The 26,422-nt window shown below is 45.5% G+C and overlaps 1 protein-coding gene across 1 annotated transcript in view; it reads left to right on the top strand.

The window, feature by feature from the left end:
- SLC6A15 (solute carrier family 6 member 15) overlaps positions 1-26,422 on the top strand; it is a 778,634-nt gene that overhangs the window by 329,055 nt on the left and 423,157 nt on the right. The window contains exon 4 of the mRNA XM_069629318.1: positions 2,783-2,909. Coding sequence (XP_069485419.1) covers positions 2,783-2,909 — 127 coding nt within the window. The remainder of the gene's footprint in view (positions 1-2,782; positions 2,910-26,422) is intronic.

The following is a 26,422-nucleotide window of genomic DNA, read 5'->3' as shown; positions in this document are numbered from 1 at the left end:
GTGCCCCTTTTTCTTGGACCACAGAATACACCTTTTGGGGGGATTCTTGCATTTGAACGCTCTGGTCCTGACTAAAAACCTATGGGAGAGGTTGATGCTCACCTCTAATCAGGCCTTAATAATTGCCTTGACATCACTTTTAGAGGAAATTCTCCAGGGTTCGAAGAGTAGAATGTCTGAGGGAGAAGCAGCATGGAGGGAGATTTGGGACAAGTCTATGTGCCCATAATGGGTAAACATACGTTGAAGACACTTGAAACTGCCTCTTGATTAAATGGTTTGTGAACAAAGTCAATGTATTTGTATGTATTGTATGTATATTTTGTAGAAGCCTATTGGGTTAGTGTAAAAGTTTCTTGTAAACTGTAAAACACTTTTAATCATAGAAAATAATACAAAAAATAAAAATAGAAAATCGTAGTTGAGCAAGAAGAAATTGAATCTGCATTTCAGAGATGCTGTTAATAGGTGATTGGCTTTAATGCAATAGCCAGCATAACGATGTTAGCAATAATGTAACAACATATTGTGATAACTGTAACTGAAAAACATGACAATAGCTTGTCTAGAAAATGTAGTTAAAGAAGTAGTGGAAACGTTTCCTAATAATGGAAATGTGAGTAATGGGCAATTAGGAGAGCCAGATGGGATCACAAATGAGGTTTATGAAACTATCAAAGTTGCGTTAGTTGCACAGCTGCTAGAACTATGCCGTATTACTAAATAGTGTTTGAATATTACAGACCTCTGGAAGGATGCAAATATTTGCCTATTCAATTAAACAGTGAAGAAATGAAAAGACTGCAGAGAATTTCACCCTACATTTTTAATTAATCAAACAAATGTGCAGACATTATAGCCAGGAAAGTGGCAATACATTATTTAACTACTTTCATCCAACCCACGTGCATTGTTCATGGATAATACAGGACATTTTCATTCATAAATAATAATACTGTATCTCATCAATGTTGTGTCCAAACACCATCCATCAATATCTAAACAGTGCATGCAGGTCATACCGTTTGTCCCATACAACCCAAATGTGTCTGGATCTCCTTTAAACAGCATACATATTAAAGAAGTTGATATTTTCTACGACTTTTGAGAGGTTCGGGCAGATTTGGGCTGATCAGTGAGTAAAATGTACACAAAGCAAATTCAAATGCTTCAGGATGGTAGAGAAATTTTAGGGGAACTGGAGATGCTGGATGAGGGAGTTGGCAAGAGAGAATGGAGTCCTGTGTATTAATGAATGGTATCCATATAGGACGGCACATTTTAAACTCTGCAGTAAGGTATCGGAGTAAATGAATGCACATACTGCAGAGATCTACTTGCAGGACCAGGTTTGAATATGGGTAAGAATAACTCAGCCTTTCATCCTTTTAAATGTGCTCAAATTAGTAAAGTTAAAGTGGGGAATATAACATTGAATGTCACACCAAAAGGCATGCCTGGGACTGCTTTTCATCCTTTAGAGGTTAACTGATTCTGTTTTTATCCTGGATTATCATTACAATGTGGGGAAATCATAACATGCATGTACCTCAGACATGCATTTGGGGTGTGGGATGATTCGTCCTGATGTGTTTGCTTTCAAGAGGAACAACAGGGTTATTCATTCAATAAGAGGCAGAGTCCATGGCTGCAAGTAAAGTACTTCAGAAAGGACAGTAAGGTTGATGCAGAGTAGGTCACATATCAAGCATTCATAATATAGGCTCTGCACTGCCTTAAAGGAATACCATTTAATCAGGTAGTGTTTCAGTTGTATGACTTCTGTACCTTAGAAAACACACAACATATCAACAACAAAAGACTTATGTGTGCAGGGTCCATACATTCTCCTGGCACTAAGGAAATTCAGGGGGCCTGCCCGCATATCATTTGTGCTGCAGCACAGCCCCATGGAAATGTGCAGGCCACATCTGCCCTTAAGGCTCAGTTCTCAAATTAATGAAAATACAAAAAATGCACCATCTGCTAATTTTGTATTTGCCTTAGACTTTGTGAATTTGGCACTACGTTTTTTGAAAGATTGTTATTATTTGTCAGCTGCAAATAAATCGTTACTTTTCTTTCCTTAATTAAAGAAACACCAAGGTGCAAGTCATTTCGACTCCTTGATTTCTTTCAGCATCCCTGGCAGGAAATATTCTGAACTTCTTACCTATTCCATTAAATTAATACTTTATTTGCTTTCAACATGTGCTGGTAGGAAAGGTACTGGCCTCCTCAACCTCGAGCTTACAGCAACATTTCATTACCATGAATCGGACTGAACATACGCCAAATCTGTCACCTGAAATTCCCTAAGAGTTTGTTGAACCCAATTCACGAGAACACGGTGAAAATTCAGTTGATTCAATGTTCAGCAGAATGTATTCAGAAAAACTTATTAACTAGTAAGACCTGAGGTTGTCTCATGCCCCATAGGAATATCACAAGGAATCTCATTGAAGTCTCCTGGTGTATTCATCAAGAACTTCCATTTCAAAAGGATTTCTTGTATTAGCTATAAAAACCTGAATGTGTGATATATATTGCGGTGGAAGCACCAGTTTGAAGGATTATCGAGCAACTGTGTGTATATGTGGATATGGCATTGCAGGTAATATTAAATAATAGCTTCAATAGTACATACATCAATAGATAAAACATTTGCTAGTAAAATTAATCAGGGTGTCACATAGTATTAAAAAGTCATGTTTTCAAGCATACTTACGTTTATTGCAAGATATCACAACGCAGTAATTCATGTTGTCATTTTCTTTTGCAGGTGTGTTTCTTTGTGGCTCTCTACTACAATGTTATTATTGGATGGAGTTTATTTTATTTATCACAGTCCTTTCAGCATCCTCTACCGTGGGATCAGTGTCCTCTGGCAAAAAATGCTTCTCATACATGTAAGCCCTACATCCAATATTCTTTTGAATTTAAAAGGTAGATTGTTAAATGTGTAATCAAGCATTTCTTACAAAAGGGTCCAAAATTTAGGTGAAATCAACCATAAAATATAATTCAAGGCAGTATTTAAAGGCCTAGGCAAAGATCTCATTCTTACTGATTAAGAATGACCCTGATAGTATTTAGGATTTTGTCAAACCTTCCTGACAAATGTAACTGAAGGCATTTTAATATGCTCAGTGTGCATCAAAGAAAGAATAAGCACAGTTTGCAAATCAAAGCATATACCATGGCTATATATAAATAGTGCTATTTTTTCTTCTGGGAAATTATTTAAAGTTATTAAAAGCTACAGTTAAAAAATAGTCAAGTAGTTTTGCAGAGTTCCAAGAAGATGTGAAGTGTTGGCTTTTCTGACGTAACAGCTCTTTAGCTGGATGGGCACTAGCACGGCGGAACCATACTAGATGTCTTCAGAGGGTGAGATGCTGTCGCTTTTTTTTAAATTTTTTTTTTTAGAAGCCCTCTTCTTTGTGTGTATTAATTTCATTTAGAAAATGTAAAATAACACAACCGTACCAAAATGATGCCGGATCACTTCGACAATTCATGCAATTTACAATCTAATGATAAGGGAACAATATTAGGAAATAGTGATACATGAAATTAAAAAAAAAATCCAATCAAATTTCATTTCGAAATATTGAAGGGCGACCGTGCCATATAAGCAGCTATTACTCCATATTCAAAGAAGAAACACATATGTTAGTTGTAATGCTTTTTAAAGAGTCAACATTATATGAGAATCACAGATGTTGAAAGACAGCAAATTGAAATCTTTGTAAAGAAACCGAAAGAAAATGAAACACAATGGGCCTCATTCCGAGTATGGCGGTAAGAGATAGTGGCCACCGGTAACGAGACCGGTGGCGGTGATCCCTTACCCCCATACTCCGAGTTCCCTTTGCGCCCTCGCCCTTAACGCCTGCTTTGAGCAGGTGTTAAAGTCGAGGGCGCAAAGGGGCCTCCAAGCCAATAACGGTGACCGTAATGAACGGTCACCGTTATTTGCATCTTCCCCATTCCCATTGAGCCCCATGGGGGCTCATTTGGGAATGGGGAAGAGCCTTGGTGAATGGGGAATTACCGCCCCGCCAACCTTGGAATGGGGCGGTCATTCCGCCATCCACCACGGCGCTGCCGGTCCGGGTACGGCGTCAACCAAGGCGTTAATAGCGCCATTGGTTAGCGCCGTACTCGGAATGAGGCCCATTGGCTGCTATTTGGTCCACCTTCCTAGCCTGCGCCACAAGTTTATCAGAAAGAACACAGAAATTAGCAAAGCCCCGATGACCCTCACGACGACAGAGGTGGATTCATTCAATAGATATTCACAGTATAAAAGGTTATACTATACATGCTTGATATTGAAGCCACTAGTAAGACCATTGGAACATCTGTGAGAGATTAAGGCAGTAAACGAGAAAGCTAAACAAGTCATCAAGGACTGGCCAGGAGAGAAACACTAATATTTTTGGGAAGCCGAGTTTATGATAAAAATGAAAGATCCAGATTGTTATGGCCCTCTGCCGCACACCCCTCCCCCATCACATGGTCATTTCCCATTTGTCACTTTGCAATAAGGTGGAATATGCTAGAACCCAACAACAGATCTCCCTATGATCTCCAGATTGATCTTAAAGAACATGGATGGAAATGTGTAGCATTGCACTCGACAAAGCATGGGATGGGCTCCTATGTAAAGAACCTTACAACTGTGAACTGGGAGAGGTTGGTTAGAAAAGAAGAGAGTGACCCCTGTTCTTTGGATGTCCATAGTATTATAAATAAAGGGAGGTATCCAAGTTTGTACATGGTACCCATGTTCTTTCTCTGATTTAGTTCTTGGTATTTTTGTCTATGGTCTTTCATGAATAGGTTATTAAATCCTTTCATGCTATGCATTCACTGCCGTGCCCCATGCTTACCTTCTTGAAGGATTTACCCTTGTTGGTGACTTCTCCCACGGTGGACTGGCAGGCTGAGAACCGGTCTGCGGCGGCAAGCCAGATCCTGCCATGGTGATGGGGATGCTGAATCCAATGAGCAGGACCAGCATTGCACTACCACTTATGCACGATGTGGCTGGCAACCTCTGTTCCCCCGGCAACTCCTCATGAGGCCATGAGAATTTTCTTTGATGCACTGTGGGATTTAAAACCCACACATCCAGACATGGCTGCACTTTAATGCGCTCCCAACTCTTCTGTTATCTGTGCCTCTGTGCAGAATATTTGCCCTCCCTGCTTCTTTCCTGCTAGTCTTTTTCCTGTGTCATGTTACCTTATTTCTCCCTTCGAGTCTCCTAAACCCATCCTTCTAGTTCTTACTGTTGCCTGCCTCTTCTGTTTTCCACGCCTGGCCTTCCTTACTTTGGGGTAAGCCTACGTCTTCACCTTGCTGTTATTTACCTACTCTGGACATATGCCTACAATCTGCAGCAGCCCAGCTCCCCGGTTCAGTGCTTGTCACTGTCCCTGAATCACATTATATCCAGATAGCTGCCTCGTGGCTTAGGGAGCTGGTCTCTGACTGCCCTATCTGTGTGTCCATGGAGAGCGCTATGGCACCAGCTCTGTCTCCACATCCTACCTCCTCCTTACACTGTGGACCATTAAGTAAGATTAGAGTCTTGCTCATGCCATCAATACTGTCTCCAGTGAACTGGTACTCAGCAACAATGACACATAATGTTTGACACGTATTGAACAGGTGGCATTAATCATATGTATGTAGGTGAGACAGAGACCTCTATTACCGGGATTGAGATCTGAATGATCCTTTTCCTAGGGTTTTGTGTATTTAAATACTCACCATACTTTGCACTATTGCAGCATTCCAAAATGAATGAATACATTTCTAAAATAGTTAATTTCCAATTCTGTACTTGACATCCTGATATTGTTAGCGTCCTTCAATCATGTGTACTTGCACTACATGAAGAGGATAACCAGAGCTTTCATAGAAGGACCACGTTTTCACATGTTATCAGCTTTCCCAGTGGTAGTTTATAGGAGTGGAATTTGGTTATATTGTTAACAGTCACATGGTATTTAGGTGGTTGACTATTTCTACCAGCAATAGTTTCTGGAACTATCATTTCCTGCGGTGCTTAGTAAACATGGCCCTTCATGGTAATAAGTGTTAGGTAGAATTTGCATTGCGTGTGATTCTCCCCATTTAGTGAGTCCCCCAGTCCTTTTTGCTGGACTATTGGATTTGTGTCTGACTCTCTTGTTGAGTGGGACCCCTTTTCCTCACTCACTCATTCTTTCCTGTGATTTTGAGAACCCTTTTTGATTTCTCTTGATGAAATCTGCTTTCCACCATATCTATTTATGGCATCTGTGTTTTCCTATTGCAGCACACAACACCTTCTGTGCAGTGTGGCAGCTGTGATGACATATTGTTACCAGGATAGGGGGATATTTATTTTTCTACCTTTGTTTTTGTTTTGTAATATCAGCCCACCCCACCATATGTGTAGTGCTGAGGGGACACAATGCATGCATTTTCTCACTATTCCTGTAATTTTCCAGTTGCAGTGGCAAGTCTATCTGAGTGGCTGATGGCAGTGGATATTTTCTACCGACTTTTGGGAATTTTACATGCAAGCTGCTGTCGAAGCTGTGTAAGGGACACATGGATCACAACTGACCTAAAATGGTGTCTGTCTTCTATTTTTGCCAACTCATGATGGCTTGCCCTTTCCTGGGCCTTTCTCTTCTAGCTTGGGTGGGCGGAAGTAATCTCACTCATTTGGCTTCGACAGGCTTCCACTTAGAAGCCCGCCCAAAACTGCTAGTGTGTCTGGGAGGACAGGAAGCTGGGAGAACACTCAAATGCATCAGGTCATTGTTCTTCAGTATGTATTCTTAGATCCATTTTTGACTTGGTGGCAAGCTGTCCCGTTGGGACTGCCCCCACACAAAGTTTGAATGTTGCCTGCATGCTGAATGGCCGAGTTCCTGCATAAAAGGCATTGGTCTTGATTCTGAAGCCATAGTCGACCACTGGAAGATCCCTTCCAAAGAAGGAAGAGGACATTTGCAACTATCTCCAGCGACTGTCAAAGCAGACTGAGTTACCACTTCTGGTCCAGCCCTCTCTTCTGTGTGACAGCGAAGATCCAGACCAGACAATGTTCTCCCTTGGATTGGTGAGCACAACCAGTCTTGAGACCAGCTACAGTTTGAGCCATCCCACAAAGTGCTGTAGGCTGCCAGCCCTGCAATACTTGAGTACCTTGGGACATCGGGCACTGCTGCGGTGGGTCATCTCGTCCAGTGCGGTCTGGCTACAAATTTCGTGAGCATCTGTCTTGGCCTACATAGACTCCATCCTAATCATAGAAGTCCCCTCAGAAGAATCGAGGACCAAGAGAAGGAAGAAAGTCTTCTGAGTGGCAATCATCACTTCTAAAAAGCCTTTGTCAAGACTCCAGAACCAAGTTCCATGAAGACCGTCTGCTGGACATCCCTGTGACCAAGTCTGACCATCTTCTCCCACCAAAGGTTCCTCCTCCATCCACTAATGCCAGAGACCCGAACCGGAGCTGCCGTCATCTTACCTTGTGGACCTACCAGTGACATTGCTGTTCTTCATTGAAGAAAGTACTGTATGGCTCCTGGGTGGACATACCTAGGCCATTGTTGTGGCGCTGTTTGCTTCGCTTAAGCTTCTTGACTCACATTGGGATGTACGGCTCAACCGTGTTCTCCCATTCCTTAGGACATCAATTCTGTAGGCTGAAATCCTTAAGCTATACCTAGCACCCTGAGTGCTTTGAATCCAATTTCATTACTTACTTGCTATGAAAAGCATAATCTGTAAATTTGACTATGTTGACAGTGCCTGCCTTCCTTTGTTCTGCAGGCCATGGGACACTGGTCCCCTAGTGCCTCCATCTAACTTTTGCAACTCTCACTCCCCAGATAGGGTTGGACTTATAAAGTTCAAACTGATACAAAGTTATCTAACTTGCCAGTATTGTTGTTTAGTAAATGTTGGTTGATGAATGATTTGATAAGCTGAAGCTACTCTTGATACTTACCTGTTTCACATCTAATGGTCTACTATTGAACAGAGTATTGCTAAAGCAAGTTTCATACTGTGAATATGTGTGACACTTTCCTTACCTGCCTAAATTGTATTTTGAATTTAACATTGCCCTAGTGTATATCATAAAAACCTATATAACTGCAGTGTGTAATTGTTTCCTTGACTATATGTGTACTCAAAGGTCTTAGTACTCAACAACAGCCCACCTCCCTCCTAGACTAAGCCTGGCTGCTCAACCATAGCTACCAAACCTTTTAGGTAGTTCATGCCAACCTACGAGTTGGAGCCCTGTACATATATCTAAGAGTGGGTCTTCTACAGTAAACCAGCAACTGTTGACAATTCACAGGTAACATGAACAAGAGGTGAACAAATATGTCACACCATCCTGAATGTTTGTCATCAATGGCTATTCATGGCTATCCAAACTCTTCAGGATAAGGGACAACTGTATGTCCATGGTAGTAAGAACATTATTAGATCATGGTTAACCAGGCCTGTCCTTGAGCTATTTACCATTGGTGGTTATGAATGTTTGAAGATGTTCCATGGCACTCCAGGAGTCCGCACCTCACAACTATGAGAATAAAAAGAATGAAATGGAGCACCATATGTGACTTATGTGAGTAACAAATAGCACTGAGAAATCCAGAAGTATTACTAAACAGGGGTCTTGACCAGCAAGCATGTGAAAAATGTTGGACACAGTCTGATTAGCAGCGGTTTAAGTGACACATGCTCATCATAAACAGGATTGCTAAGAACGAAGCAAGTGTTGATCAGTGGGGTGATGCTGTAAGTTTGTTTACATATATCTCTGGAGGCACTCTCTGAGAGATAGGGTGTACACTACTTAATGCACAGCTGACAATGATTGATCTCCCCTCACCACTCTCCATTTTTCCATATAAAGATGAAATCACTGTCTGACAGATTACTGCAGAAAATGACCAACAAAACACCATAATCAGAGCAATCACAGACCTCTTGAGATTCAGACTCACAAAAAAAGTTGTGTTAATGAAAAACACTTCATACAAAAACGTCCTGAAAACGGTGCCTTTTCATGGCAGACTTCCAAGTGGTTTTACTATAATAGCAAGCTCAGAGATCACTGACATGTTTGCAATGTATCAACATGTTCATGATTTGGACAGAAGGTGAAGATTCTTTCAAACAATTCCATGAATCAATCTGTAGGTTTCACTGCCATATTAAATTCATCATGGACAATACAGTAGAATCTGTCCAGAATACACAGGAGATAATGTGAATGGTTCAAAGACAGGTATAAAAAATTCTGGAGGAATATCAAGAAAAACAGAACCATTTGGATGAGTGTGATGCCTGCCAAAGGACCTTCAAAGTGGGAGACCAGGTTGGAATGGGCACTACGGAGAACGCAACGCTGATTGAGAAAAGAAAGAACAAATATATCTTGTGAACTGGTAAATAACCTGGTAACTGGTAGTGGATGAGCCATTTCCAATGGACTTAATTTCCAGCAGAGAAGACAACCTTGAATGTCTTTGGAGCCCCTCGAGAGAAGATATGTTTAATATCCCTGAAAATCGAACACTTAAAAGGAATACATTCTCTTGATGATTCTGACAGACTGTCCAGAGGTTTTCTCTTTTTAACCTAAGGGACAAATAAGCATACAATATGATATTAGGGCTCCGCCAGGAATGGTTTACCATTAGTGAACCTTGCCACTTGTCAGAAGAACCCTATGAGGACATCTGAGAGATGGTAAAATACATTAAAGATGTGAAAGATAGAAGAACAATTGAGTGAGTGGACCCTTCCCATTGTGCTGGCCCGTCCCTCTATGGCTCATAAGTGTTGATGGGGAATACATCAGATTTTTGGATGGAACTTAATAGATAAATATCTACTGATGTAATATCACAAGCTGGAATTCCCAAGGCCTTTTCTTTTAAACTTACCTCCTCTTCATGTTCCCACACTGATTTACTTTTTGCATTTACATGCCTTTTCAGTAGGTTTTCTGCAGGTTTGTCAAGGGTGGTCCCTCATCTTGCCTTCCTCTATCATTGAAAGTATTTCCTCAAGACACACACGGGTAATTCATAGAATTTAGCGCAAAAGTGGCGCACGTGGCTGGCGCACAGTGTGCACGTGCAAATCTCTGCGGCAGCCGCGTGCTCTAAAATCCATTTTCCGCGCACGGATTTTAGCTACCAAAACCAGCCGTGGCGCACAGTGGTGCAGCGACCCTGCAGCAGCACCAGTTACGCCCCCAAGAACACCCCTCGTGCAGAGAAAAGCCATCAAAATCCCCAATCCAGCGCAAAGGGCTGCGCTAACCCTGTACCAGCACGGCAAGCGGGGAATGTGTATTACTGGCGTTCACGGGCGCAAAAGGGCCTGTGTGAGTGGGGTACATGTATTACTGTGGTTCGCTGGAAGTTTCACATTCGAAAGGGGCTGTGCGAGTGGGGTACGTGTATTACTGGGGTTCGTGGGAAGTTTCACATGTGATTGGGCCTGTGCGAGTGGGGTACGTGTATTAGTGGGGTTCGGGGGAAGTTTCACACGCGATTGTCCCTGTGCAACTGGGGTACGTGTATTACTGGGGTTCGCGGGAAGTTTCACACGCAAAAGGGCCTGTGCGAGTGGGGTACGTGTATTACTGGGGTTCACGGGAAGTTTCACATGCGATTGGATCCGGGTACGTGTATTTCGGGGGTGCGCGGGAAGTTTCACACGTGATTGGCCCTGTGCAAGTGGGGTACGTGTATAACTGGGGTTCGCGTGAAGTCTCACACTTGATTGGATCTGGGTACGTGTATTTCGGGGGTGCGCGGGAAGTTTCACACGCGATTGGCCCTGTGCGAGTGGGGTACGTGTATTATTGGGGTTTACGGGAAGTTTCACACGCAAAAGGGCCTGTGCGAGTGAGGTACGTGTATTACTGGGGTTCATGGGAAGTTTCACATGTGATTGGATCTGGGTATGTGTATTTCGGGGGTGCGCGGGAAGTTTCACACGTGATTGGCCCTGTGCAAGTGGGGTACATGTATAACTGGGGTTCGCGTGAAGTCTCACACGTGATTGGATCTGGGTGCGTGTATTTCGGGGGTGCACGGGAAGTTTCACACGCGATTGGCCCTGTGCGAGTGGGGTACGTGTATAACTGGGGTTCGCGTGAAGTCTCACACGTGATTGGATCCGGGTACTTGTATTTCGGGGGTGCGTGGGGAGTCCTACACGTGAATTGGCAGTGTGGGTCCTCCCAGGTGTTCCCTTTACACCCTCCAGGGCCCCTGCAGGCAGCCCACACCACAGGAGACTACCCTGCACCCCTGGTCATGTCCCGCAGGCAGCCCATCCACGATGGGCATGCCCCCCAGCCAAGCCACATGCCAGCTTGCACTACTGATCACCAACTCATGTCCCCCTGCACCCCCACCCCCTAGCAGTGCAGGGCACCTGCCAGCAGGCCCCCACTAATGTCCAACTCATGTCCCCTGCACCCACACCCCCCAGCAGTGCAAGGCACCTGCCAGCAGGCCCCCTCTCATGTCCCCCTGCACCCCCACCCCCCAGCAGTGCGGGGCACCTGCCAGCAGGCCCCCACTCATGTCCCACTCATGTCCCCCTGCACCCTCACCCCCCAGCAGTGCGGGGCACCTGCCAGCAGGCCCCCACTCATGTCCCCCTGCACCCCCACCCCACAGCAGTGCAGGGCACCTGCCAGCAGGCCCCCAATCATGTCCCCCTGCACCCCCACCCCCCAGCAGTGCAGGGCACCTGCCAGCAGGCCCCCACTCATGTCCCCCTGCACCCCCACCCCCTAGCAGTGCAGGGCACCTGCCAGCAGGCCCCCACTCATGTCCCACTCATGTCCCCCTGCCCCCACATCATGATGATCCTCAATCATGGCCCTTATGGCCAGTCTCCCCAGCCCAAAGACCCAACCAAGTATTGCATCCACCCACATAGAAAAGGCAATTACATGATACAACCCCAAAGGCAAGTATGTAAATTAACACATGTCCGTCACACACACACAATGGGTGCAAGTGAATGTGAAAACCCATATCATGACATGCATGAAACCAATGAGATAATACCACACATCGAAGTATGAAGAAAAAAATGTATTAAACACAACATGAATGTAATTAAAAGAAAACACACAACAATGGGAATAATTAAAGAAATGCTGCATGTCCGTTAAAGAATAAAAAACAAGAAATCATAATCCAAAGAAATCCAAAAGAAATGGTGTCCAAAGTCACAGTCCAACAAAGCAAATCCAAGGGAAAAAAGAAAGTGAAATCCATTGCTCCATGGTGAAAATAAAAAAAGGAGAATAATCTAATGATGAACTATGTACAAATGAACAATCCAGGGTCCATGAGCCCAACTGATGAAATGAAACCTACCAAAAATAATACCTAATAAAAAACTATATACAAACACGTGGTGCATTGTCCAAGCACAACCAAAATAAAAAAGAAAAGGAAAGGAAACCTAACACTATTTAACTATGTAGAATGGCGTCGGACAAGTCCTGCGGCTCACTCTGTGGTGTCCTGGGCCAGGGCATCATCGAACTCCATATCGGTGTCCCGGAGGCGGGCCTCTGCCCTGGCCCCGAGGTCTCGCAGGGAGGCACTCATGGCCTGTTCCTGCGAGTCACCTCGAGGCACTCTGCCCGCCTCAACACCCGACGCATGGAGAACTCTGCCCTGACCATGGTGAGCCACGCCTCTTCCGCACGCCACCGCTCCGCATCTATGCGCTGGCCCAACCGCAGCCACACGGAAGACACATCCATTCCAGGGTGCGCCTCTGATGTCGATGCCCCGAGCCATCATTGCTCCCACCTAGAGCCTGCTCCTGCTGCTGCTGTCCATGTGCCCTGTCCGCACATCCTCCATCAGCTGGTCTCCAGTTGTGGTGTCCACCCCTGCTGGACCGCCGACTCCCGACTGTGGCAGGGATGGGATATACACGAAGCTGGCTGTGTTGGTCAGGCCAGGTCCACAGGGGACCCTGGTGGAATCTGGGCCGGAAGACGGCAGGGAGAACGACCGGCGCATAGTCTCCACAGAGGAGGAGAGGTCCGCCAGAGTGCGCCTCACAGGTAGGAAACCACCAACCAGGGTTCCTCCCAACGGTGCCATGTTGTGACGCTGCTCTTTGTGATGGTGTGCGTTCTCTGCCCAGGAAGAACGCACGTCATCATGAATGTCAGGCGTGCGTAACGCGACACCAACCAGGAAAGAGCCCATACGTTCATGGGACCCCTCGTCCGCAGGTAGTGGAGAGGCAGATGACATGACACTCTCCCCCTACCTGCGGACGGGCCTGGGACGGGGCCTCCCTGCTGGTGCATGGTGGTGCAGTCACAGGGTCAAAGACAGGGACATGCACAGGCCCCTCCGCGGTGACCTGCGCTGCCTCCTGACCCTGTCCCTGGACTGCACCACTTGCACCAGTGGTACTTCCACCACCAGGCCCCATGTGCGGCTCAGTAGCGGGCTCCTCCTCCTCTGTGGAGACCACCAACCTGGATGTCTCCGTACCGTCTTCCGCCATTGCAAGTCCATGTGCGGGCTCACCCGGCCCTTCCGCCACAGCCGTAGTGGCAGACGCGGCACCAGCTCCCTCGCTCCCATATGATGGCAAGTCCTGGGAGGGTGGCTGGGCCTTGCGTCGACGCCCAGTGGAGGCATCCCCGCCGCTTGGCTTCACAGCACCATCTCCGCCCTCTTCTTCACTTGACGCTGCGTAGAGGGAGACATAGAACACAAGCATCAGGGTACAGTACAATATTCCCCTAAACAGGAAGCAATAACACATGAGTGGCAGTGTCTAACGTCACTTCCATCCTGTCCCGCAGCCACACGGAAGACACATCCATTCCAGGGTGCGCCTCTGATGTCGATGCCCCGAGCCATCATTGCTCCCACCTAGAGCCTGCTCCTGCTGCTGCTGTCCATGTGCCCTGTCCGCACATCCTCCATCAGCTGGTCTCCAGTTGTGGTGTCCACCCCTGCTGGACCGCCGACTCCCGACTGTGGCAGGGATGGGATATACACGAAGCTGGCTGTGTTGGTCAGGCCAGGTCCACAGGGGACCCTGGTGGAATCTGGGCCGGAAGACGGCAGGGAGAACGACCGGCGCATAGTCTCCACAGAGGAGGAGAGGTCCGCCAGAGTGCGCCTCACAGGTAGGAAACCACCAACCAGGGCCCCTCCCAACGGTGCCATGTTGTGACGCTGCTCTTTGTGATGGTGTGCGTTCTCTGCCCAGGAAGAACGCACGTCATCATGAATGTCAGGCGTGCGTAACGCGACACCAACCAGGAAAGAGCCCATACGTTCATGGGACCCCTCGTCCGCAGGTAGTGGAGAGGCAGATGACATGACACTCTCCCCCTACCTGCGGACGGGCCTGGGACGGGGCCTCCCTGCTGGTGCATGGTGGTGCAGTCACAGGGTCAAAGACAGGGACATGCACAGGCCCCTCCGCGGTGACCTGCGCTGCCTCCTGACCCTGTCCCTGGACTGCACCACTTGCACCAGTGGTACTTCCACCACCAGGCCCCATGTGCGGCTCAGTAGCGGGCTCCTCCTCCTCTGTGGAGACCACCAACCTGGATGTCTCCGTACCGTCTTCCGCCATTGCAAGTCCATGTGCGGGCTCACCCGGCCCTTCCGCCACAGCCGTAGTGGCAGACGCGGCACCAGCTCCCTCGCTCCCATATGATGGCAAGTCCTGGGAGGGTGGCTGGGCCTTGCGTCGACGCCCAGTGGAGGCATCCCCGCCGCTTGGCTTCACAGCACCATCTCCGCCCTCTTCTTCACTTGACGCTGCGTAGAGGGAGACATAGAACACAAGCATCAGGGTACAGTACAATATTCCCCTAGACAGGAAGCAATAACACATGAGTGGCAGTGTCTAACGTCACTTCCATCCTGTCCCTCCACAACACATGGGTGAATGCACGCAACACACACGCATAAACAGGCATGGCGCCTGCAATCAACATCAGCATCCATGTACAAGGGCCTCTATTAATCAAAATGTTGCCTTCAAACTCACATGCATCCTGGCTCACACTGATCCCATGGGTGGTCGGTCATTTTTTCAACAAAAAAAATGTTGAATGTCAATAATGTCGAAAAACAAATGTCGATAAAAAAATGTCGAATTTCTTTTTTTTATAATTATATATTTATTTTGGGGTCCGGGAATAAAAAAAGAATGTGTAAAACCAAAAAAAAAAGGGGGGTTAGGGGGGAACCCCCCGTAATAAAAAAAATATTTGACATTTTTTTTTAACTTTTTTTCGAAAAAATGACTTTTGACATTTTTGTATTCGAAAAAATGATTATAAACCGATCCAATGCACCCACATCACCGAAGGGTCATGCATCATGCTTTGTACACCACAGACACAGTGGATAGACACAGTGCATACAACGGTGACCGCACTGCATGAGTGAATCTACACATCATCACGGACATGTGTTGTGAATCCATGGCATATCAAAGTCACATACACACTTTTCAGACACACACACATGTGCACCATACATGTACATAACAGCAGCACCCATCCCTCACACCCCCACCATGTGCAAGAACAGACACTGGCATGCTTTCATGTGTGCATTTGCAATAAAGCTCCCCATGTAGCATTGGAACTCATGCACCAACCATGTGGTTCGCACATTACTGGTCTCACATGCATGACCATGATGTCCCTACACACACACATCCATACATGGCCCATGTCACACATACAGGCAAGTATCAGACTACCAGCACACTGCAACATGCCCTGTCTCGCACACCAATGCTTGGCCACTTACCGCTCAACTCCAGATGGGTCTTCCTCTGAAGGATCTGGGCGTGGAGCGGTGGGCATACGTGTTCCAGGACCCTCATCTGGATGTCACTTATGATGACCTGGCCCCCATCCGCGAGGCGCCGGGCCTTGTGGAGGGTCCTGGACCTGAAGTCCTCCCAGCGCTTCTTGACGTGCTTGATGTTGCGGGTTGCCACCCCCTCCGCGTTGATGGCAACCACACCGTCGTCCCAGATACTCTCCCATCCTTCCTTGTTGGCGGGTGATGTTCCAAAGAGGGCATCATAATGCCGCAGGACATGCTCCACCAGGACACCAACTTCCTTCACACTGAAGCTGGTTGCCCTCTGCCTCTCTGCCTGGGGGTCGCCAGTGGGCTCAGATGGTGTTTTCCCCGACATGGCGACCCCCGAGGCAGGCGTGGGTGGGAAACTGGGTCCTGGGGCTGGGCTGTGGAGCAATGGTATCCCAGTCGGGAGTCTTTTGTTCCAGCAGGGGACACAGCAACTGGAACCCTGGCTGACGTGCAGGCACCAAATAGTAGGTCACGTGGGCAGCAGGCAGTCAGGCAGCAGCAGATGGCAGGTGGGAGCGTGCTCGGGGATCTGGGGGGCAGGAAAATGGCCTTCAGGGCAAGAGCGTGGTCTTCTGTGTGTGTACGCGTGGACAGCTTGATACGGAGTGAATTGGCACGTGAAAAAAGTGCACGTCAGTGTGAAATCCGAGGAAAGGCCCTTAGCGTGTAAGCGCTTCTGTGACGTATCACGCACGGGCGTTGTCCTGGCACGGGTTGAAGATCCCAGGTGGCTTTCCATTGCTCTGTACGTGCTTTTCGTGGGGTGCAGGCATGTGTTTTCAGCCGTTGGGCTTCACACGCTATTACTTCACAGCGGGTGGGTGTTGGCTACGCATTCTTCTACACACAAGGCAGACGGTGAGTGGTACCACACTCTCACGGGGCCAATTGCGTGTGAAACTTCCCGCGCACCCCAGTAATACATGTACCCCATTCGCACAGGGCCCTTTTGCGTGTGAAACATCCCACACACCCCAGTAATACACATACCCCACTCGCACAGGGCCCTTTCATGTGTAAAACTTCACACAAACCCCAGTAATACACGTACCCCACTCGCACAGGGCCAATCGCGTGTAAAACTTCCCACGCAGCTCAGTAATAAACGTACCCCACTCGCCCAGGGCCCTTTCACGTGTGAAACTTCCCGCGCACCCCAGTAATACACGTACCCCACTGCACAGGGCCCTTTCGTGTGTGAAACTTCCCACGCACCCCAGTAATACATGTACCTCACTAGCAAAGGGCCCTTTCGTGTGTAAAACTTCACGTGAACCCCAGTAATACACGTACCCCACTCGCACAGGGCCAAACACGTGTGAAACTTCCCACGCACCCCCGAAATACATGCGGGTGTCCGTGTTTGTCACGTACCCCTTTTTTTTACAGCCATACTGGCCTGTCTGTTGAATGCGTACGTTTCTTTTGAGGTCCTGGCTGCCACACCATACTACGTGTGTAATTTTTGCACGCACGTGGGTTACTGGGGGGCACTTGTCTCTTTTTCTTCTTTTTATGGGATGCCTGTGTGTTGCGTGCACATCATTTATCCTAGGGGGCCACAGTATGGGACATTCATCATGGCTGTATATACGTGCTTTTTGTTTGCGCACACTTTTGTAATGCGCAGGAATGCCTTCCTGTGGTGGACGTGTTTAGGCCTGTGCATGTCTTTGCCCTTGCAGGGGTTTGCCCTATTCGATTCCATGAATACGTGTGGTTCGCGTGCGTGTGGGCGTTCCGTGTACTTCCCAGCAGTACTTTCCCAGTTACGCCTTCTTTTTCACGCGCAGTTCCCCATTCCGCGTGTTACGCCCCGTGTCCCACCCCCTTTTTGGTGTGTGCGTGGATGTTGTGCGCTTTCCCTGTGCGCCTCGCACACGGCCTTTGAGCTGTTGCAATGACTTGTGTGCCCGTGTGCGCCACGCTCGGGTTTGGCGCACATCCCAAGGAAAACACGCGCAGGGACTTCCATGAATCGCACACGTGCGCGTGCACCTGTTTTTTCATTCTTGCGCCTGCTTGCGCCAAGATTTTCAGCGCACGTTTGTTCCATGAATCGGCCCCTTGAAGCCTTTCAATGTGTTTGGATTATAAAAATGAATAAAGCATAATTAAACCTTAAAATCTCCTTCCTCCTTTCCCTCAAGGCACTGTAAAATCAGAGTATTGTAATCCCCTGAAATCTACACTGGAGAAAGATTGAATACCATAATGACAAACCTCCAATGGATGACCTGTGCAATACTGTCCTGCCAATGTATTATTTCAATGTATTATTTGTGTGAATGCTTGAATTCCACTGATCATTCTGGATGCTATGTTCCTTGTTTCTTTAAATGTACTTATATCAACACAGTCTATGAAGGATGCACAGGCAAAGTGTGCTACCTTAGTCATGTGGCCTACTAGTGTGAGTCTGTTGGTGTTGTGTCCAACAAAGATAGCTATCATCCATTAGAATAAACAATGCTGGGTTCTATAATGCTCTCATTAAAATGATATTGCTCAACATCTGCATTATTCTTAGCAGCAATAAAAGCATCTTTGGCAGCACACATCCGTCATGTATTTCCCATGCCCGGCCTGCCATTTGATGGTGGCATGCAGACTGTCCATCGTGGGTATATCTCCGCCCTACTAGCAGACTTCTTCAACACTTAGTTGATTAATATAATCCTTATTGTACAATCTGCATCAGCAAAAAAAGGTAGATGAGCCCTGATTCAGTGTCTTCACAACCCTATGATTTACATAATTTGCTCTAAATGCCTGTTTTAATCGCTGTGAATCCTGAATGGAAGGTGCAGCCATAGCCAAGATTCATTTTAGTAGAACAAATCTTCGATAGTCTACATCTGTTTAGCTGAATCACCATCATATAGTATGCTTTGTGATGGTACACTCTCCGTTCTGTAGTCCTCCTACCCTGCAAAAAAATGAAGATGTACTGCTTGTCACATCTATGCAGATCAATTCAGAATCAGTTAGTATGGAGGAGGGGGGATAGGAAATAACAAGACAGTACACAGTAATACTGCTCACACTTTGAATATGTATCCATGAATCCATATAGAAAGCTCTCCCGTGGTGATGTTAAACGTAATATCCGAACAATCTTTTAATATTTCCTACACTGTATATCCCTGTGTATTGCAGTAAACCACCTAATTTGTACACAATTAAGGATACCTCTAATATTAGTCCAAAGTAAATTTGTTTGCAAATGGGGGTTCTGGGAGTCCCTCTACCAGCACAAAAACGGGCCATTGACCTGTTCTTGGGTGGATGGCCTGCGTTAGTCTCAACCAAGTTTTTAGCTCACTGAACTCGTATGCACACTGATACATTTTGCATACATTCATTAGTGCTGCTGTAAGGGATATGTTACCTGGGAAAAGCTCATAATGATTAGTGGAGTTTGCCTATCGGATAATGTTTGTTATTTTGCTATCCCTCACATGCATATCTAGCCTCGGGTGGCTACTGTGAAACAAACCAAAGTAATGGCCATAGGTAGACAGGGACATGTGTAGGGAGGGCCAGGCTTAACCGGCAGTGTCCTCAGGACGCTGACGGTGTGGGAGGTCCTTAAGAAGCCACACCCCGCGTGGACGATCCTGTGGTGTACCAGTCTTCACTGTGTGAGTGGTGTACCTTTCATGGTTGCTGGGACGGTGGAACCTTCTTCTCTGTAACTATGGATATTATGTACTTCAATTGGGTGTTGAATGATTCAGATCCTCCCTTTCTAATGTTTATATTGTAAGGGGATAGAGGGAATGGCTTCTCTTTTCACAGAAGCATTTCACTGGATGAAATATGGGTATCCAAAACAATTTGAAGATTTAACATGTTTTCTAGCAGGTTTTGCCCCACAGCAATACAAGGATCAATCCATTCAATAGTGAATGAACCTCTCATTTTGTAAAGGTTTTTCTGAACTTAGTGTTGTGCTCCACAAAGACACTGTGCTCAAGAAGATCAGAGTTGGCCACTAGATCAGATCCTTTGCCTTTAGTCATTTTTTAAAATTTCTTGCTTCATTTGAGAGCATAACATGCAACGGTCCTGACGATGATGAATAAGATGGTCATGAGCCATTTCTTTAAATCTTTGGTTGGGAATTTCCCGGTGCACTTCATCATTTATTATCAGCTTTCTTTGCTGCCTGTAAATCCTGCAGACTAAATTGTGTTGGCATTTTAATGATTGTTGTGCATTGTTTGTATTTTCTTTCCATGCATAGGTTCAACATTTCTGACCCTTGCATTTTTATAATAGACTTGGTTTCATTTCAGGAGTGTAGAACTAAGCTGGACTGAACTGGATTACCCTGGCTGGCCTCCCAATCTTTTACAGCATTACATGTATTAGATAATTTCTTTGACACTTCCTTTTTTCCCAGGAATTGCGCTGTGTGGTGACGAGGATGCTTTGTTCCTTAACGCTATTGTTGCTTGGTATTATACTCAGAACGTTAAATAAATGGCAAGCATATGTGTGTTTCTGTGTAATTTAAAATGAGTATTCAAAACGTTTGCCAACCCTGCAGTACAAATACAAATCTTAAAGCATTATAAGGACTTTGGATCATTACAAGTAATGCCATTCTTAAGAACAGTAGCTAGTACAGTGAGTCAAACATTTCTCAAAGTCATAAGGAGTGATTATAATGGTAGGTCTTCAAGACAGTCTTTTATGATTGTGCTATTCCCAATTTCCCACAGAGTAGGGATATCAAACTCCTAAGATCTTCCGGGAATGCCTACATTCTCCTGCCCCACTATAGGAGTGGCTATCTCTTCTTGGCAACTCCCTGCTCATAAACCACTTCCCACAATGATCTTGCTGAAGTGATCCAGGGGCTCTATATAGTCTGTGTCAATCTTGGCAAGGCTGGTGTCCCTGTGGGCTCCATATAGTGCACTGAGTATTCTGCTGACTTAGTGCTCCCACTAGCTCCCAGCTACAAGTAGTGTATTATGACATAAAGAAAAAAGAAGGTTTCACTACATGTAGTCTCCATTGCAGTGTGTTTGGGAACAATGTATAGTAGACTAGTATCAGGGTGCAGGTACTTGTCAATTGCAACCCTTATGCGATAAAAAATATTATCATTTATTAGACAATGGGATTGCTGGGCCCCTTGCTTTGCAGCCTAACTTATTATCTTGTGTCACAGAGGATACCGTCATATTTACTGTTGGGGTAATTGTGATAGCTATTAAGAGCCAGGGCAGGAGTGATTTCCCTGGTTTGGATAATGTTCCAGCAGATTTGTTTTTGGGGGAACCAAACCTGTGAGCCCCCATTCTGACGTAGGGGCTTAATGCAGCATGTGCTGAAGGTATTTATCCTGTTTCTTGATCCCACGTTATTATCTGCCCAATCTATAGAAAAGGCCCAATGGCGTTACCAGCACCTTAGAGACCAATCTCTCTTTTAGACCCAGTGTTAAAGATGTCGGGGAGGGCTATCCTTGGGAGACTGCAGCCATGGGTGGAGAGCACAAACTTCTTCTCTCCCATTTAGCTGGGTTTTAGAACAAGTCTGCGGACTGCAGAACAGGCCCTGAACCTGTATCTGGTGGTGGCACATTCTTTGTTTATCAAGGACAAACCTATCTATCTGGCTTTCATGGATCTGAGCACTGCATTTGACAAGGCTAATCGTGGCAGATTATGGAGCATGCTCAGACCCATGAATAGTCCTGGTGCCTTGGTGGATTTTTTTAGAAGGATTACATCATTCGATGATTGCCTGTGTGAGGAGTGGACCTTCTAGACATTGTAAACCTTTCTTGCAGGTTGAATGTAGGGTGCGTCAAGGCTGTGCTATGGCCCCTCTGCTTTTCTGTCTCTATATAAATGGTCTTTATGACCATCTTTTTCAATCTAATTGTGATTTTCCTTGGCTAGGCAAGTGGCGCGTGCCTTTACTTGCCTATGCAGATGATACGGTTTTACTAGCTTGCACTCCTAGATCTCTTCAGTGCCTTGTTGATGACTATGCCCAATGTATGGATATCGTGGGTCTAAAGGTAAATACACAGAGGTAAGCTGTGATGCTTTGCCAAAGGGGGAGGTTTTCAGCTATTTTTGCAAAGTGGAGCTTGTTCCAAGGGTAGCTCATTTTCATTACCTGGGAGTGAGGATCTCATTGAACTTTGGGTCAGAGGGTCATGTGGAGAAGCAGACCCTGAGATGTATGCAGGCAAATGGGCGGGTAGCTAGAGTTTTGGGGTCATTTAAAATAAAACTGATTGAGCTAATGCTTTTTTTCAGGGCAAATCCTCTTCTGTGGCAAAGTATAGCATGGAACTGTCAGGTTTTGCCAAAACTGATTCCATTCAGGTGGTTGAGAAACAAATATTTCAAGAGTGCTTTGGGGTTACCTGGGTATGCCACCAACTTTACAGTTCATCAACAACTGGGCTGCTGCTTTCTTACTGATCTGATTGCATGAGTGCCTGCCAGTAATTGGATGAGAATTTGGGGCAATACCAAAGCTACTTTAACTCTGGAATTGGTTAGTTATCTTGTGTACAGGGATCCCCTTCTGAGGACCCCATGGCTGAGGTATATGAACACTGTGCTGCTGGAAGCAGGTATGGATCACTGTTTTTCCAAAGCAGCCCTTTTTTCCAAGAAGGATGTAAGCTCTGCAAAATAACAGTGTATTCCAGTTTCTTCAGACCAAGCAAGAGTCATTGGAGATTATGAGGCCTGCAAATAGAAAACATCTGATTATCTCGTCTTCTTGCCTACAAAAGTATTTGAGCTGGGCACAACATCCGTTTCAACATATCGCTATTTCTAGGGCGCCTTTTTAACTATATTCATTTAAGAGTGGTGTTGGTTGCTAGGCTTAAGGCAGCTGTGGATCAATTGTGTTTGCTTTGTGGGGCACCTAAGGAGTACCTGGCACACTTTTTCATGATTTGTCCAGCTATTTCAGCTTTTAGAAAGCATATTTTGAAACCTGTATTGTTTGGATTTTCGCTGCTATGAGTCTGCATTGGACTATTTGTTGTGGAAGGACCCTGTACAGGTGGGTTGGGCTGTATTCATTTTTTTTTAAACAAGCTCTGTTTTTGAGAGGATCTCTTTTAAGAGCAGTCAGATCCTGAATATTGTAGTTTTATTTTAATTTGTTATGTCATTTTATGATTGTTGGGACTAATGATAGCCATTTTTCTTTTGATATTATTGATTGTCAATTTATCTATATGTTTGTGTCATATGTTTTATGGTATGATTTGTTTTACCGAAATAAACAATGGAAATAGAGCTAATGACATTACATTGATATCAATACATCATACATACATCATTACTAAAAACCAAATACAAAAATTCAAATACAAAACACCTTTTTCAAAATACCCTATAAAACCATAATAAAGTACTAAAGTGACCCTTCTCAACCCTCTGAGTACAGTATCTGTCTTCAAAACTACAGATTGGGCAGTTGAATCTGGGTTGTACAGGACTCAACAAAGTATGAGTCCCTTTTTTTTGCTCAGCATATTTCTGTTCCTGTGCTCTTTAATGGTGAACATTCTTCAGGACCTCTTCTGTAGGTCACAGTGAGTTTATACAGTTTATAAACTACTAAATATGCTCTTCCTCCAAAAACTATTCCCTGTCACTGCACAAAAGACAAGCAACTAATTAGCTCTTTATGACATGCTACTCTTCTCAACTCCTCTCCAGTGCCTTGCCTTTTTTTCTTGCATTATTTGTGTTCCTTCATAGATGACAAACAGCAATAGTACAGAGGGTGCACAAAGATGATTTAAAAAATAGATATTTGTAGAGTCATTGAGTCTGATAGTTGTTTCAGACGTTTGTGACTTTTGAGGGGTGGTAGTTGAGGTGTGGTGGTAGATGTGTTGATATGTGTACACGCATAGGTTGTTCCAAACAGTAAAACTGATGCACTACTCTTTTACTCTGATGCTTCTCCATGGACCATTTCATCTTCACAATGGATTGTTCTGAAGAGTAAATTAAGCTGCAATTTTAGGTGGAAATGCCTGCAATGCCTTAACAGCACCCTTAACACTCACATAATATTTACAGCTTATTGCCGCTATGCTCCTATGAAACCCACTGCTATCCTGCACATTGTACTATTGCTTCTACCAATGTAGTTATGCATGTGTACATTTTTGTATGTATATGTAAATGTATGTATGTTTGTGATTTATATAGTGTAACCTAATGGGGTGCTGTACAATAGAGGGAGTTAGTCTAGACCTGCAAGACTCACCTTGAAAACTACTTCACAGACCTGCCCGCTCCCTTCTATCACCTGCCCGCTGTTAGGGAGAATTCTCAGAGTGGCTAATTTCTCTTACCTACTGAGTCCCTCAGCAGCTTTGCTGGATTTCTAGGATTTTTTTTTTTCACCTGGAAAGAGTGTGAGCCTTTTTTCCCACTCTTACATGTGTATTGCTGTGTGTGTTTAACAATTTTGTGTTGATAGACTGTGGAGCCTCACCTACTCCATAGGCATCATATTTTTTTCTGTGTGTTGCACAACACCCTCAGTGCAGTGACTCAGGGTTGTCTTTTTCAGACTCCTCACATTAAACTTCATTTTCTGGGACTGGCTACTGTCTCCCAAAACATGTAAAGTTGCCATTGACTTTATTAGTCTTTTTAAATTCACAATCCCAGTACAAATTATCTTACATAGAGTTCTGGAATGGGTTAATAGTTATCCCTTTTTGTCTGTTTCTCATGGAACATTATTTTGTTCCCCTTTTTTAATATTTGGCTTGTGGCAGTGGTATCTACCCTATTTTTCCTTCCGCGGTCTATTTAAATAGCCTAGGTACTGTTTTAGGCTAAATTAGTAGCCTCAAACTTAAATCCGCTGGACCCCATTTACTTTTATTTGGTTCCGGCTGGGTTTATTCACCATTTCTTTTTGTAAAGGTCTTTCTCGTGTTCTACTCTGCGCGCCAAACCAGGTTTGGTTCCTTTGTTCACCTTCCTTTGGAGGGCTTATGCCCAGAAGCCCTCCTTAGGTGCCTGACTGTCTGAGGGGGGCAGGATGTGAGGGAGGGGTTTGAGACTCCCTGCACAGGGTCTCCTTGGAGACCCATGTCGCACTCTGTATGATTGGCTGTGGTGACTGTCCCGCCGGGAAAGCCACCCTGCTGTGTGAATGATAGCCAGGCTGTGTTAATGGGGGAAAACTGCATAAAAAGCAGGTCTCTGGGACTGAGAAGACAGAGTCGCCACTGGATCGAGAGAACCGAAGAGAAGCTGACAGAAGAGGACCTCTACCAAGACTGAACCTCCAGGCCCTGCTGCGAGTCCGAATCTCCAAACTTCAACGACAGGGAAGATCTGCAAGGAATCTTCTCCCCTTGAGCTGGTGGGACCAACCAGTTTGGCAAACTGCAAGTCAGGTCTCCCTCCTCTGGTCGAATTTGCTGTGCACAGCTAAAGTGAACCGATTTGCCAGGTGGACTGGACCCTGCTTGGGTTTTAAGGAGCGCACCTTTTATTTGTTGCTTTGCTCTGCTGTTGGTTTCTTCCCTGGGCAGTGCAGAACCCTCCAGTCTTCCTACTTTGTGTCAGTCCAACAGTTGCTTCAGGAACCGGATCTGCCAGGAATTTCTACCTCAGCTACATCCTTCTTCTTCATTTAAGGTACTGTTCTAACTCGGTTGTTCGTTCCATCCCACTGCGGTGAAAGTGTTTGAAATCTTTCGGCAATCCGAGGGCTTGTCCTTCTCTATTCTTTAAAGTAACTTTTCTCCCAACCAACTTCGTTCCGAACTCTTGGCAAAGACTTAACCGCACACTACTCTTAACTGTGTGATCCTCTGCTGCAAAGACTCTGGTCCATTGACCTTGCCTCAGGCCTCTTGATATGATTTCCTCACCATAGTAGCCTTTTCTAGATTGCCCTGATTACTTACTTGTTGGTGCTGCTCAACCTTTGTCTAACCTTGTCTTTCCCTCCCTTTTAAATTGCTCGAGTGCCATTTTGCTCACACTTCATTTTGAGCTTAACTTGTCCAGAATCTATTGGATGGTGTGTAGTATATTAAGAGTGTGATTTTTCTACTGCTTTGCTTTAGTGAATTGTTTTACAACTGATGTGTAAATACATGTATATTCTTTTACTCAGAAACATTGAGTCAGTGTTTGTTTGAACCATAGTAATTGCTGTCCTTTGTGTAACTATTCATACTGTTCACTTTACTCTTGAGATAAGTCTGGCTGCTCAGCCATCGCTACCACTTTACTGTGTAGTGCAGGCTTGTACCAAAGGTGAATGTGTACTGTCAGTTGTAGTCTTAATTGTGTGTGGTGTTCCCAAATGGTACTGCATATGATTCTGCCTAACATCTGCTTCTCCCACTGCCCTTCACAAACCCCCCACCAATACCTTACTCATGCCTACAGTTAACCAGGTTGTGGCCATCAGCTGTGCAC

Source organism: Ambystoma mexicanum, chromosome 12 (assembly GCF_040938575.1).
Source record: "Ambystoma mexicanum isolate Mex_15411 chromosome 12, UKY_AmexF1_1, whole genome shotgun sequence".
NCBI lineage: Eukaryota > Metazoa > Chordata > Amphibia > Caudata > Ambystomatidae > Ambystoma > Ambystoma mexicanum.
Note: the sequence above shows the minus strand (reverse complement) of the source record. Positions and strands in the feature narration are given on the sequence as shown.